The following is a 13,584-nucleotide window of genomic DNA, read 5'->3' as shown; positions in this document are numbered from 1 at the left end:
TTTTTGAATTTTTCTGGCATGCTATGGTTATTCCTATCTCCCACCCCTACTCACAAACCTTATTTCCTTCTACAACAAGAAAGAGTAGTAAGCATTTATGAGTATGGTTGTATTTTTCATTATTTGACTTATTTTTACAATTTGAATTGTATCTTCTAGCAATGTAGTCCACACCCCAGCAGAGTTTACATTGGCATCAAATCCAGGTGACCCTCTCTGACTTCTGTATTCTTGTATACCTCCTCTGGCCTCCTTTTTCATCCCTTCTCATTTCTTCTCATAAGGACATATCTTGAAAATAGTGCATTAAATACTTAACATCTCCAGAAGATTTGTGAGGATTAATTAGTTAGCATCTATAAAATGCTCCAGGTAATTCTTTATGATGGTATTGCTGCTTTTAAAGTTTAGTGGCTTCTATGTGCCAAACTGTTTTATGTCACTAACCCCATTCCTCTATCTTATGAAATGCTTTGTAAAACCATTTTAAAGACATTTCATAAAACAAAATTTTAAGAAATGTAAAAATTGTTTTCTTTTGTTACAGAAAGAAAGGATTTGATATTAAATGGGTAGATGACACACATGCCCTAGGAGTATTCTCCAGTCCAATCACAGGTATCTGTCAGGAATTTCAGGTCCCTCTTACTTTTTATTTTCTCCTGCTTCTTGTTCTTATTTCCCTTCTATTCCAGCCAATTAGAACTTTGCTCAGCCAGTATCTGTAGTTGAATAAATCCTGGTTTTTGAGACTGCTTCTTTTTAATCCAACATTTGGTATTTGGAAAGGTAGACACTTCCTCCCAGGCTATTTGCACACGTAAATGTCAGGCATGGTAAAGATCACAGTGAGACTAAATTTTACAGTATTTTTTTCCTTCAGACAAATGAATTTGAAATATTATATCCATAAAGATTACTGTAGTGGCTACTCTCTGAATGTTTGGTTGGTCTTTGCTCATGATTGAGCTTACGCAGAGGAATCCACAGCAATCAGAGGTGCTGGCTTGCTAGTTCCTGTCTGAACTATCTCTAGACCATGGATTTTCATGGGCCAGATAGATAAAATATTTTTTGCTTTATAGAGCCAAAATCTTCTATCGTTACCTAACCTAGCCTTGTAGCAAGAAAGGCAAAAAAGCTTCTGTCCTCACCTAACCTGGTTATCATCAAGAGAAGAGCTTCAGTGTGCAAATGGACATGGCTCTGTTTCATATGGTTTTATTTACAAAAATAGAAAATCCATTGGCTGGATTTAGTCTAATCTCTGTTCTAAAGTGATCATCGCCCAGCTTATTGTTTACAGATGTTCTGTATTGTATGATCTCTTTTTTTCTTGCCATGAAAACCAACAAACATAAATTCTAAGAATAAATGTTTTATAAGAAATCACCCTAAATTTTCTTGTGTGTCACTTTACTTCCTTATGTCTCTTCTTCCTTGCAGCTCGTGATGCTCTGGGTATTAAGCATACCATGGTGAAGATACGGCCCTTGTCACAGGCCACAAGAGCAGCCAAGGCCAAAGCCAGAGCTTGTGCTGGTGAGCCCACAGCCTCTGTCTTTGTTCCTTACTGATGGTGAAGTCACTGTTCATTCCAGCAGTTTCACACCACCCGGAACTCAATAGACACCATCTTCTTTAGGTTACTACTGCTGCTGCTGCTGTGTTTTTAAGGACAAAAAGAGAAAAAGACCATGTTGGAAATATGCCCTTTGAGCAGCCGCTTGAAGTGTGGGAGAGACTAAGGCCGAGCAGTATAGTAACCAGATTCCGATGACATTTCAGTTGTTTGATATAGTTGCTGTAAGAAATTGTGCTAATGCAGATGATGCAGCCAGGGCTGTTTGTGCTGTGCCATACTAATTTCCTCGAATCATCGTCTATCAGGGTTGTATTAATTACTGCTGATGCCGCCCTTGTTAGTCTGTTTTGTATGTTAATTACTGAGTTAAATCACTTGGAGCTGTAGTGGTTTCTCTTCCTTACTGCCTGTCACTCCTTTTTTCCCAGAGTTTCTCCAGCCTGCAAAGGAGCGACCTGAGACTTCAGCAGCCTTAGCCAGAAGGTTAGTTATCAGTGCCCTTGGGGTTCGAAGCAAACAGAACAAAACTGAACGGGAAGCAGAGCTCAAGAAACTGCAAGAAGCCCGAGGTGAGTTGATGGTTGTGTTCTCTGGTCCACAAGGAGCTCAGTAGGAGGCATATGCTGAAAAAGAAGAGGGAAAAGAATGAAGTCCATTCCATCTTGTCATTTCCATTTTCAAGAAGCCTCTCAAGTGTATAGAAGTTGTTTTCAATCCTTACATCCAAGCCTTACATTCAGGATTTGTCTCCTGTTCATACACCAAGACATCTAATTAATTTACTGTTACTAAGAGATAGGCCCCGCCTTCTCAGCTCATTCCTGACTTTTCTACAGCTTGCTCCAAACGGAGAGAAAATTTTCCTCTGAAGACTTCACAGTCTCTCAGATCTTGTTTGTTGTGCTTTTACTGAGCCATGACAGTACCATGGTGTAATCAGATGGCTTAGGTCTTTGGTAAACGGCAAGTTAAGGAAGAGCCAGAAGCTGATATTGGTGATAATGACCCTAAGAGAGATTTTTGTTTTCTTAAGACAGTCTGGAGTAGATTCACCTGTCTTCTAATTTCTTTCTAACACCTAAGAGTTCAGAAAATATTTGCACAGATCTACAAGCAGAGTTTTCATTAGAGTTTGGAGTCAAGTTTAAAATATATCCTCTTTACAGTTCTTTGTAAAGACTTGGCCCTGGTCTTGACACAGAAGTATTTTTTTAATCAACCTTCAAGCTTTGGACAGGCTCCTTGCCTTTATTCAGTATCTGTAGAATCGCTGAAGACAATTCTGAAAACTCCATTTACCGAAAAGTGACTTCATTTCCCTTAAACCAGTTGAAGTTTCAAACTCCTTGTTTATTGCCAGTCTAACAAGGCCATTAATACTGCCTGTCCACTATGCTTTGGTGATAGCAGGCAGCTTTCAGACTCTCAGCTGCACTGGCCAGATAACCCGTGAGTGAGAGCATCGTGGCAGGTGTTAGAGTTTTAGAACTGAACCCAACTAATTTACCTTAATGATTAAAATGAGGCAATTTTGTTTTTGTTTTGTTTTCTAATACACTGTTCATTAAAAGGTTTCTTAGAAAGGGGAAAGGATTGCTTTTGTTTTTACAGATGGTAAATAACAGAACTGGATTAGAGTAGAATATGCAGTATCCTTAATCCATTGTTAATTGGTTATCTCTGAAGAAAATGACTCTTGGGTGGTGACTACAGTTATCTCAGAGGGTGAATAAAAGGGCTTGGGAATGTAGCCCGGTTGTAAAGCATTTGCTTAGCATGCTCCAAGGTTCAGAACTGAACAAAAGCAAGCCACAAAAGGATGAGTAGAGGGTAATGACAGTGGTATCTAATGAAGGTAGGACTCTGCTGCATATGCCATGCCTTTCCTGTAAATGTAATATCACCTGCCTGTCCTCTAGTTGGCGGCAGGCACGTCCTCATGTGTTTCTCTTGCAGTGTTTGTTTTAAGTGCTTTGCTGTCTAAGGGGACGTTTCTGTCTTGCAATTTAAAATGAGACTATTGGTCGAGTGAGCACCCTATTGCTTTTATTTGTTTTTGAAACACAGTTTCACTCTGTAGTCCTTGATGGCTTAGAACTTACTGTGTAGCCTAGGCTGCTTTTGAACTTACATCAGTCCTACCTTAATTCTGGAGTGCTGGGATTATAGACTGAGCTGCCATGCCAGCTCTTCTATGTTGCTTTTTTTTTTTAAATGAAGAACATTTCCTTGTTATTTATTAATCTGAAATGGTGTTCTCACGGTTGCCTGTGCTGATCTTAAATTTGTCATCATCCTGCCTGGCTTCTCAGCTTCTCTGGTAACTGGAATGCCAAAAGGCTTTGGGTTGTAATTAGAGACCAGGGGTAGGTTCTGTCTGTTAATGTGTGGATTACAGAAGACCCTGGCATCATTCTATATCCGGGCTCTTCTATTCTCTGTGTCTGAGAAAATGCAGATGGGAATTTCTCTTTCTGGCATCTTTTGTATTCAGCATTCTCCAGGAGTTGAGTGGAGTCCAGGTGTCTCACCTTAAGTCTCCTTAAGACTTAGAGTCCAGTGGGACTATTTGCATTAAGTAAAGCACAAAACAGGGATTACGTTTCGATATTTTAAGCAATCTTTTTTTTTTCCTTTCCATACCTTTGCTCTCCCACAGTGCTCTCTCTCCTCTTTCTCTCTGTGTAGTCTTGGGATTGGATGCAGGGTCAGTACAAGCCAAGCACTCTGTCACTGAGCTAGCTGTAGCCTCTCCTCTCATTTTATTTCTGAAAATTTTTAGTATAAGAAATGGATACGAAGGTTTTGTTGATGAAAGGGACTGGAAGGAGACTCATAGTAGTCATTTTGATGGTATTGTCTTGATAATTCTGATGCAAGATACTGTCTCCAGTTTAGAGCTGTCTCCAAGAAGTTAAATCAGTTCTAGGTTACCCACCTAGGAAAATGAGAGGAGGGATTTGAATGTAGGCTTCTTTAATTAAAACTCATACTTTTTTTTTCCTACTCTTTTGAAGGATTTTAGAGACAACTGGCATTTTCTCAAGAAAAAAATATTACCTTTATAAATAAAATTTTTAAGTCCCCAGAGAATGTGCTGTAATAGTTATAGATACCAAAGGTTAACTAACAGCTTTGACAGAAAATTTTTCTTTAGTATGACTTAAATCTGTGTGGCAGTTTAACCTTTTTTCTTATTAGTTATCTAGGATGTCTGGATGTCATTCTGTACTAGCACCCCTTTACTATACAGACAAGGGCTGATCACTAAGGAAATAAAGAAGTCTGGGCTGTATCAGAGCTGTTGTCATGTAACTAGCTGTGCAGCTTTGGGCAGGTCAGTTATCACTCTTTGTCTACTTTCCAGCTAAGTAGAAGTAATGCTTGCCCTGCCAAACAAACCACGGAGAAGTTTTTGAGCACACATAATGTGTAAAAATGTTGAGAAAGTACTTTACAAATTCAAGATACTGTTCTGTTTTCTGTGTTATATGACACGTGTCAGGTGTGTGTGTGTGTGTGTGTGTGTGTGTGGTGTGTGTGTGTGTGTGTGTGTGTGTGTGTGTGTGTGTGTGTGTACTGCTGCTCTCCCATTACACATAACAGATGTTGCTGATCAATCATGGCATTCTCTCTTGGCAAGTACTGACATGCCCATTGCCGGTTGATCAGAATTAGCATGGACCAAAATCTATACACTATTCTTTCATAGATCCTTTCATCCTTTCATTTTATATTAATCTGACCCTTCTTTGTGTTGCGTGAAGAATTCTGTTGACTGCCATGTCATTGAGGACAAAAAAAGTTATATGGTGTGTGTTCATTATCTCTCTATATGAATGCTGTTGGTTACTGTAGTTTTTCTTCATAAGTGTTATGGGATTTTACTCTGTCTGAGCTTTCTCCACTACCACCACCCACAAAAGTGTTGAACACACCCAATCTTTTGAGTTTTTCTGGTTGTGTTTTTCTGTCCTACTTAGATTCTACTAATGTTTGAGTGGGACAGCTTATACCTCAGTCCTTTAAAGGGAGATTCACAGACTAAAGCTAGTTCTGAAAGAGTTGAGGAGAGGGAAGTGCCAGATCATTTAAAGCAAATCCTCACTGTGTGTGCCCTGAGGGTACATTGTTCTTGAGCTGGAGCAGTCTCTGTTGGTACACAACAGATGAGAGCTGTACTCAGAGTGGGAAATGGAAGCAGACATATCTGTGGGTGCTTTGGGCTTGACTTAATCAGGTGTTTTAAACCATGATTCATGCTGAATCATGAAACCACATAAGTGAAGGACTGAGCACAGGAATATCTGTAAAAATTTTCCATGCTCACTATTTCAAATATTTGATTGCTGGCTAAAATTAGAAATGTATTCATTGCTTCTCAGAATAAGCTGCTCTCTCATCTTCAAAGTCTGCTATAATTATATTTCATAATTTAATTTCATCTTACTCTTAGGAGTAATGATTAACTGGCTGGTTCTGAAAGGCCAACATTTGGTTCATAGGGCTAAAGCAGAGGAAGTAAACCATTTGATCATGTAGTTTGATTACTTAAGTCTCTACGAACTTGAAGTCATGTAGACAGTACTTGTTCTTTTGCAGTAAAACAGATTTACCCCTGGCACCTAACTCAGGGAACCCTTATGCATTCCACTATCCCACAGTGCTGCATTACTGGTCATAATCAGATTTCAGGGTATTTTCATGTCTTTTTCCTGCCCTGTTATCTGAAGTTCACTTCATTTCTAACCATATTATAATTATGTGAAATTTTTTGCACAGGTGTAATATTTACCTTTTTTGTTGTTGTTGATTCTAAATCAGAGACAAAAATGTCAACAGTAGGACTAACTGACCACGTCAAGCCTTGCTAAAATAAATAGCACATCATTCCTTGTGCTTAATACACTGCAAATAATTTCTTCAGTTAAATGGATCCTGATGAGGTCTGGATTATATTTTCCTAGTGTACTGATGTGTGTATAAATACTTGATAAACTTTATCTGAAGCCTTGCTAAAATTAAGAGGTTATGTAGACTGCTTACTTCTCCTTGATCTACTGAGTCTGTCAGGGAATAAAGGAAGGCAATTAGATTTGCCCAGGCTTGTTCCTCACAAAGCTTGCTGATTATTACCCTGTAGGTGGCTACAAGTGGGTTTTGTGATCATTTTTAAAATGTCCAAGTAAATTTTAAGTCTTTAATTTGCAGCCCTTCTCTTTCCTTCTCTTTTCTTGCCAAATAAAGCATGACCCCAGAGTGTTGCCTTTTCAGTCTTCAACACTTCCCCAGTGAGAAGCAGTAGTGGACTGCTCCCTGATTTCAATCAGCTCTCAATAGACATTTCTGCCCATTTGCTTTTCATACTGGGGATGGAAGTCTTCAGGGCCAGTCTATGTAAATGTTTCAGGTTAATCATTCACTTCTAATGTTCTTTTTCTCTCAGTTCCTTGTTCTCACAGCTGCTGTGGAATGTTTAGTCAGTTTAATTTTTTTATTTTTAATAAAGGCAATGTTAATGATAGCTTTTTCATGCAATCATCTAACATTCTTTTAAAAAGGAACATGTTTCTTTCATTTAATCTTTTCACATGCTTTTCCTTTTTGATATCTTCAGATGTCAGGTAGTATAAAGTATGCTGCTTAATAAGGACCTGGGTTCCAGCCTCAGTTCTTCCTGATCCTTTAGCCTCACCCAAGTTACTCAAGCTCTCCAATCCTGGTCCCTATCTCTGGAGCAGGGAATTGCTTACAAGTCCCATTTGACCACATTCCTCTCAATTTCATATGCTTCATGTTTTCACTATTTTTTTGTGCTTCTCCGATTTGTTTTCCTACTCTCTTTAGTGTTCCATGCTTTATCACCAGAATTTACACAAACACACATACACCAAGAGTTAGGCAGTTTTTTGTTAGCAAGCATTTAACACTAGACATATTTCAAAATTTCAACTTTACAGACTTTAGAAAGATGACACAGTAGCTATAATATGTTTTACAGTGCTGGGAGCAAACATGTTTACACTGGTATGTCTTAAGCAAAGTGTGTGTGAGTCACATTAAGTAAGCCATAGAGGGTCCAAACAGCCTTATATCTGATTAGATTTGCATCAAGCAATGAATTTTGACTGCTTTAAAATAAAAGCAAAAACTTTTTTTTAGAACTGTTTTGATTTTGGACATATTTTTCTATTGTTTATGGATAATATTTCTGATTTGTTTCCTATCTTAATGAAAATTTTGAATCCTACTAACTCATTTCTTATTTTTGTTTTGTTTTGTTTTGTTTTTCCTTAGAATTCACAACCAGTTTTTGACTAATTTCATCCAAGACTGCTTTGCATTTAAATCTTACCTGACTTGTCACTTTAAGACTCAAAACCATAATGTTTTCCCAAGAAATCTTGGCATCCTTTGGATAAGTCCATTATCCCTGGCGTTGCTCAGGAAGACCCACAGCCAACCCAAGCCTGCCTGCTTACAGTCAAGTCCTAGTAGTAATCAGCCTTCAATTCACTATTTGTTGATCCTCATTTTCTGCCTCATGTAACTTTGCTGCTATATTCAGATGATGCCACAAGATGGTGCCCAAATAGCAAGGAATTTCTCTGTCTCACATTCCCAGGTGTCAGTCAATTTCCCAACCAACTTCCTTCCCCTTAAAGTACAGTCAAGTATAATTCAGAGATTTTATAAGTGATTATGCTGATTTGAAGATAGGTTGAAATAGCAAGTGTTAATTCTAAACTCACCTTGATTTCTATAATCCACCAGTTCATGACTTGAATATTTTATGGAAGACTTAACTGATGTACATTTTCTAGTATTGAGTGACTGTCAACCATGAGGTTAGAACCAGCATCCTATACATAAGAAACTATTTTTATGTTATGATTCATAACAGTAGCAAAATTACAGTTACCAAGTGGCATTGAAAATGATGTTGTGGTTGGGGGTCACCACAACTGTATTAAAGAGTTGCAGCACTAGGAAGGTTGAGAACCACTGCTCTAGAACATTTCTCATTCCTAAAGTGATCTGCAAAATACTGCCACAAGTTTGCCTCTGAATTGTTTCTCATTAAACTTACAGTGGGGAAATAGTGAAACCCATGGGATGCTGCTGCCATTTGAGCAGTTTGGAAGAATAAAATATATTGGTGAAAAAAAAAAAAAACATATTGGTATCTCAGTGGTTAAGAGCACCAACTATTCTTCCGGGAACCTGGGTCAGATCCCCAGTACCCAGCTCTTCCAGAGGACATGGGTTCAATTCTTAGCACCACATTATGGCTCAGAACCATTTGTATCTCTAGTTTCAGGGAATCCAACATTCTTTTCTGGCCTCCAAAGGCACTAGGCATGCAGATGGTACATAGACACACAAGCAGACACTTACACACACAAAAATAAATAAAACATTCTGAACCTGCTGAAATGCTAAAAAAAAAAAAAAAAAAGTTCCATATACAAGGAATTATTGGCAGTTATTTGAAAGCACCAAATGTATGTACCTGAAAAGTAGACCTAAGCACCTACTAACAAGTTTAGCAACTGAGACTTGCTGGGTTCTGACTTGTCAGTAGAGCTTTATTTATTTTTTCCAAATCTTTACTTATTGTTTAGAAACCATACAGTGGGGTCTGGGAAAATGGCTCATTGTGTAGAGGTACTTACTGGCTCATTGTGTTAAGACACTTGTCACTCAGCCTAATGGCCTGAGTTTAATCTTCAAGGGCCCTCCTTGCAGTAGAGAACTAACTCCCACAAGTTGTCCTCTTGCCTCCACATGTCATTATGACATGCACACAAATGAACACACATACTGTAAAATGCTTATGGATGGGGAAGGGCCAGCTTACAGTGGATATCCTAGTCTGGCTAAACCAAACCAAAACCAACGTGGAGGAGAAAGGATTTATTTCATTCTGTAACTCCCAGATCAAAATTTATCACTGAAGGAAGTCTGGGTAGGAACTCAGGGCAAAGCACTTGGGCGGGAACTGGAGTAGATGCTGTGGAGGAATGCTGTTAACTGATTGGCTCCTCGTGGCTTGATCAGGGATGGCACTACCTACAGTAGTCTGAGCCCTTATATCAGTCACTAATCTCAGAATGCACCATAGACTTGACTACAGGGCAGTGTGATGAGTCATTTTCTCAGTTGACGGGTCTGTCCCTCTTTCCCAGACGACCTAAGCTTGTGTCAGATTCACAAGAACTAAGCAGAGCAGTTAACCCGGGGCTGAAGCTTAGTGCTGCAGTGTGTGTTTAACATGTGTGGAGCCCCAAGTTTTATCTTCAGTATGACAAAAAGAAGAAGAAAAAGAAAGAAATGGGGAAAGGAGTAGAGAGGGAGAAAAACAAAAGAATAAAAATGTCTTAGAGTAGTATAAATTCTATAAATCACTTGTAAAGTTAAGGTTATTAACCTCTGGACTCAGGTGCGCTGATCAGGAATCTACCTGTCTCATGAATAAAGTTTGTCTTGTAATTTGATTAAAGGAGACTCACTGGCTGTGTGAAATATATGATGATATGCTTAACATTGACCTTTATTTACAGAGAGAAAACGGTTGGAAGCCAAGCAACGGGAAGACATCTGGGAAGGCAGAAGCCAATCTGCAGTTTGAACAGCACTTACTGAAAAGGTGACTCCATGGATTAGGAAGTGTTTTCATGTTCTTGAGACAAGAGGGCCCTTCCAGAGCTGTGTACATGCAGATGAGCATGTTAAAGAAAACGTGAACAAGACAAAGGACTGGAGGGTTTAGTGAGAACAAGGTGTCCTCTCCTCACTCCTACATCCGGGACTGCCCTCCGGTGGCAGATGTCAAAAGTCACCATCAAGTGAGAAGAGAAAGGGACGGAGTGACTTCTAAGAGTTCTCTGGGTAGAAGAGGCCACGTTAGTGTGGCTCACACTTCCAGGAAGTCCAGAGCAAGTGCAAAGCAGAACAGAGGATTCAGGCCTGCAGTGGTAGGAGTCAGAGGCCCACGTGGCCGGCATTCCTTAGTAGTTCACACATTGAGAACAGCACGGGGGTGGTGGGAAGCATCACAGAGACAGAAGTGCCTGATGTTCTTGGCAGATAGCGTCTACACTGCTGGCTCCAGAGCTCTAAAGCCAGGGAAGCGTGGCACATGTCGGTATTTGGACTCCTGAGTTTGTACTAAGCTTGGTGCCTGGCACTGTGCCAGCTGCACAGCAGCCAGGGGTCTTCCTCCCTCCCTCTCAGTAAGCCAGTCCTAGGGAGCTTAGTGCCAGCTCCAGTTTAAGCAGTAATATGTTGTGAGAGGGAGAGATTAAAGGCTATTTTATAGTATAAATCATTCTGGTGTTTGTAAGTTTTGCCCCCCACCCCCACTCCCACTCCCACCCTACCCACTCCTGCCCCAAACCCAACAACAACAACAAAGACGAAAGAAAGAGTACATGTGCTCTCTAATCTTCATGGCTCTGATGCCATGAGTGGTTTAAACAGGTGCTGCTTCACCAACCCCAGGAATAGAGCACTCCCCATCTTTTCTGCCCCAGAATATACCCCCTAGTGGCCATCCTGGCGTTTCTGTGTGGCAGCCTCTCTGGCCTTGACCTCTTTTTGCAACCTTCCTCTGACCCCTTCTCTTTTTCCATAGCTGTCAACTCTGACACCCTGCAGGGGCATCTGGCACCCAGCATGTTCTTGGTACAGTCTTAGTCTGTGCCAGAGGCACTTGGCAAGCAGCACCAGACCATCCAGTACAGTGATGAGCTGCCAGGATGAAATAAACACCACTAGGCAGTGTGCAGTACCCAAAACGACATGGACAGGTCAGAGCCACCAGCACGGCCTTTTCTGTCTCACAGCTGCCTTCGTAGTTGTGGAAAGCAGTTCTGTGCTGAAGAAGTGGCAGTGCTAGTCTCTAAGTGCTGAGGAGGCAGGAAGTGGAGTCACACTGTGCTGCCATCTAGGGCAGAAGCCTCTTTTCATGCCCATGACAATGATGGATTATTAGCTTTGTCTAGAACATGGTAGAATGGGGCTCTTCATACAGTCCTTAAATGATACTGGCCTTGGGTCTGAGTCTTGGCCTGTCTCTGTTGCTACTCCAGTCTTGGAACCCTGTCACAGTTCTTTAGCATTGTCTCTCGTTCCAGGTTTCCCAGTGACCCTATCCAGTGTATACCACCATTCCATATGTGGGAAAATACATTGTTTTCTTGATCCTCTATTTCTACTCAAGTCTTTGGCTTGTACCTGTAGAGTTTATGCTCTGTCTTCATAGAACAGACTTCTCAAATATCTGTAGGCCTGTTTGAACAGTGGGTACAATGAAAGAAAATACCAAGAATTCTAACATTGGCTTTTATTATTATTATTATTAGCTATTTATAATCATAATTTTATTTGTATCAGTGTTTTGCCTGCATGTCTGTCAATGCCCGGTAACTGTGGAGGCTAGGAAAGTGTGTCAGATCTTCTGGAACTGGAATTAGAGGTGGTCATGAGCCACCGTTTGGAAGCCTGGCATCATACTTGGGTCTTCTGGAAGAGCCGGACTCTTAGCTGCTGAGCCATTACCCCAGCCCCAGCACTGCTTTCTACTGGTGTATTTCTAAGGCACATACTTGCCGTGTTTTGGCACCCCACCCCTTGTTAGACAGCAGACTACAGCCACACATGTGCTGGACAGCACTCTACCTCTGAGCTCTACTCCCAGGCTAGTTGACAAACAAAATGACTTCTCTTGTCACTTGTCTGTGAAAGTACTACTTGTTAACTGGTTAATGTACTGTAAAGGCATTGTTAACAATAATGTACAGCCCCATGTCTATTACCCAGTTTTTAAGTAAGTCTCATCATTTCCAAAACAATTTCTCATTAAGTGTTCTAGCAAACTATCTTCCATCTGATGATCAGCTACTTTTAACTCTCAGGGTAATTCTTATAATCTCAGAGAATAAATTTTTTTAAGTGGACATTTGAAAGTTGTGGACATCGCTGTTTTACTTCTAGTTGAAAATGTGCTTTGTGCTTACATTAGCCCAGTAGTTGGGGTTGCTGTGTATTGGGCAGTGGTAAGAAATCCCAGCCATGGCCCAGCACAGACTGCCCTGAGCTCGTCCATGGGGGATCAAAGCCTTGCTTATGTCTAAGCTGACCTTTCATTACCAGACGAGTGAACAGTGTGTGGCTGCCTCCATCTCAAGGACCAGACCGATCTAAAATTAGGAGAGCTGCTTGAATGGCGTGACTGCTCTAGAAGTAATGTTAGCTGTTGGGGGTGGCATCTGATGTTCTCTGCTGCACACAGATGCTTTGTGTGTGGTGAACATCTAAATCTCAGGGTTATGTAAAATTTATAGTAGAAAGTTACAATGCCTATGGATTTTAATTTTTTTCTGCATAGCATGAAGGCCTTTGTAGCATTAGGAGGTTAGTTTCTGAGGAGGGAGGTCCTAGCACTTCAGTTTCCCTGAGGCCACACAAGGCCAAGGTGAACATCTGAGGTTTGGGTTCTGTCTGGAATTTGGTGGTTGGTATTCTGTTAACATTCCTCATCTAGTTCTAAGTCATGCCGTGCCTTTCTCTTTCAACTCAGAAGCTTAACAGCACAGCCCTTGTATAACTTTTTCCAGGAATTAGAGCTGGCTGCTCCTACCAGCTGTGTGATGTGGACAGAGGGGCTGAGACCTGTGCTGCTGGTTACTGTCCACCTGACCTGCTTTTTCTGGCCTCTTGGAAACTAGATCTAACAAGAAGCTGAGGGGTAGCTCCCTGCCCAGGTCTAGTCATCAGTCACCACTCCCAACCCAGCCCCCTAGTAGCTGCACATTCTTTCACAGACCATTAGCTTCGGGTGTGAGTATAATGTTGTCACTGTTTGCTGGATCCAACAGGAAATCAGTCCTTCCCTTGTTTACCTAAACTACTACACCAAAATAGGCTTCCCCTGCCAAATGGGGGAGATGAGGGAATGGAGGGAATGGAAAAGGGCACTTTGTGTTCACAGAAGA

General features: G+C 40.8%; 1 protein-coding gene across 3 annotated transcripts in view; it reads left to right on the top strand.

The window, feature by feature from the left end:
* The window catches only part of R3hcc1l (R3H domain and coiled-coil containing 1 like), an 80,391-nt gene extending 67,840 nt beyond the window's left edge, over positions 1-12,551 (top strand). For all 3 annotated transcript variants that reach the window (XM_027407288.2, XM_027407287.2, XM_035441826.1), the window contains 4 exons: positions 548-618; positions 1,447-1,542; positions 2,014-2,154; positions 10,150-12,551. In XM_027407288.2, coding sequence (XP_027263089.1) covers positions 548-618; positions 1,447-1,542; positions 2,014-2,154; positions 10,150-10,217 — 376 coding nt within the window. In that variant the 3' untranslated portion in view covers positions 10,218-12,551. The remainder of the gene's footprint in view (positions 1-547; positions 619-1,446; positions 1,543-2,013; positions 2,155-10,149) is intronic.
* Positions 12,552-13,584: the final 1,033 nt, after the last annotated feature.

This window comes from Cricetulus griseus, chromosome 3, assembly GCF_003668045.3.
Source record: "Cricetulus griseus strain 17A/GY chromosome 3, alternate assembly CriGri-PICRH-1.0, whole genome shotgun sequence".
Taxonomy (NCBI): Eukaryota; Metazoa; Chordata; class Mammalia; order Rodentia; family Cricetidae; genus Cricetulus; species Cricetulus griseus.
Note: the sequence above shows the minus strand (reverse complement) of the source record. Positions and strands in the feature narration are given on the sequence as shown.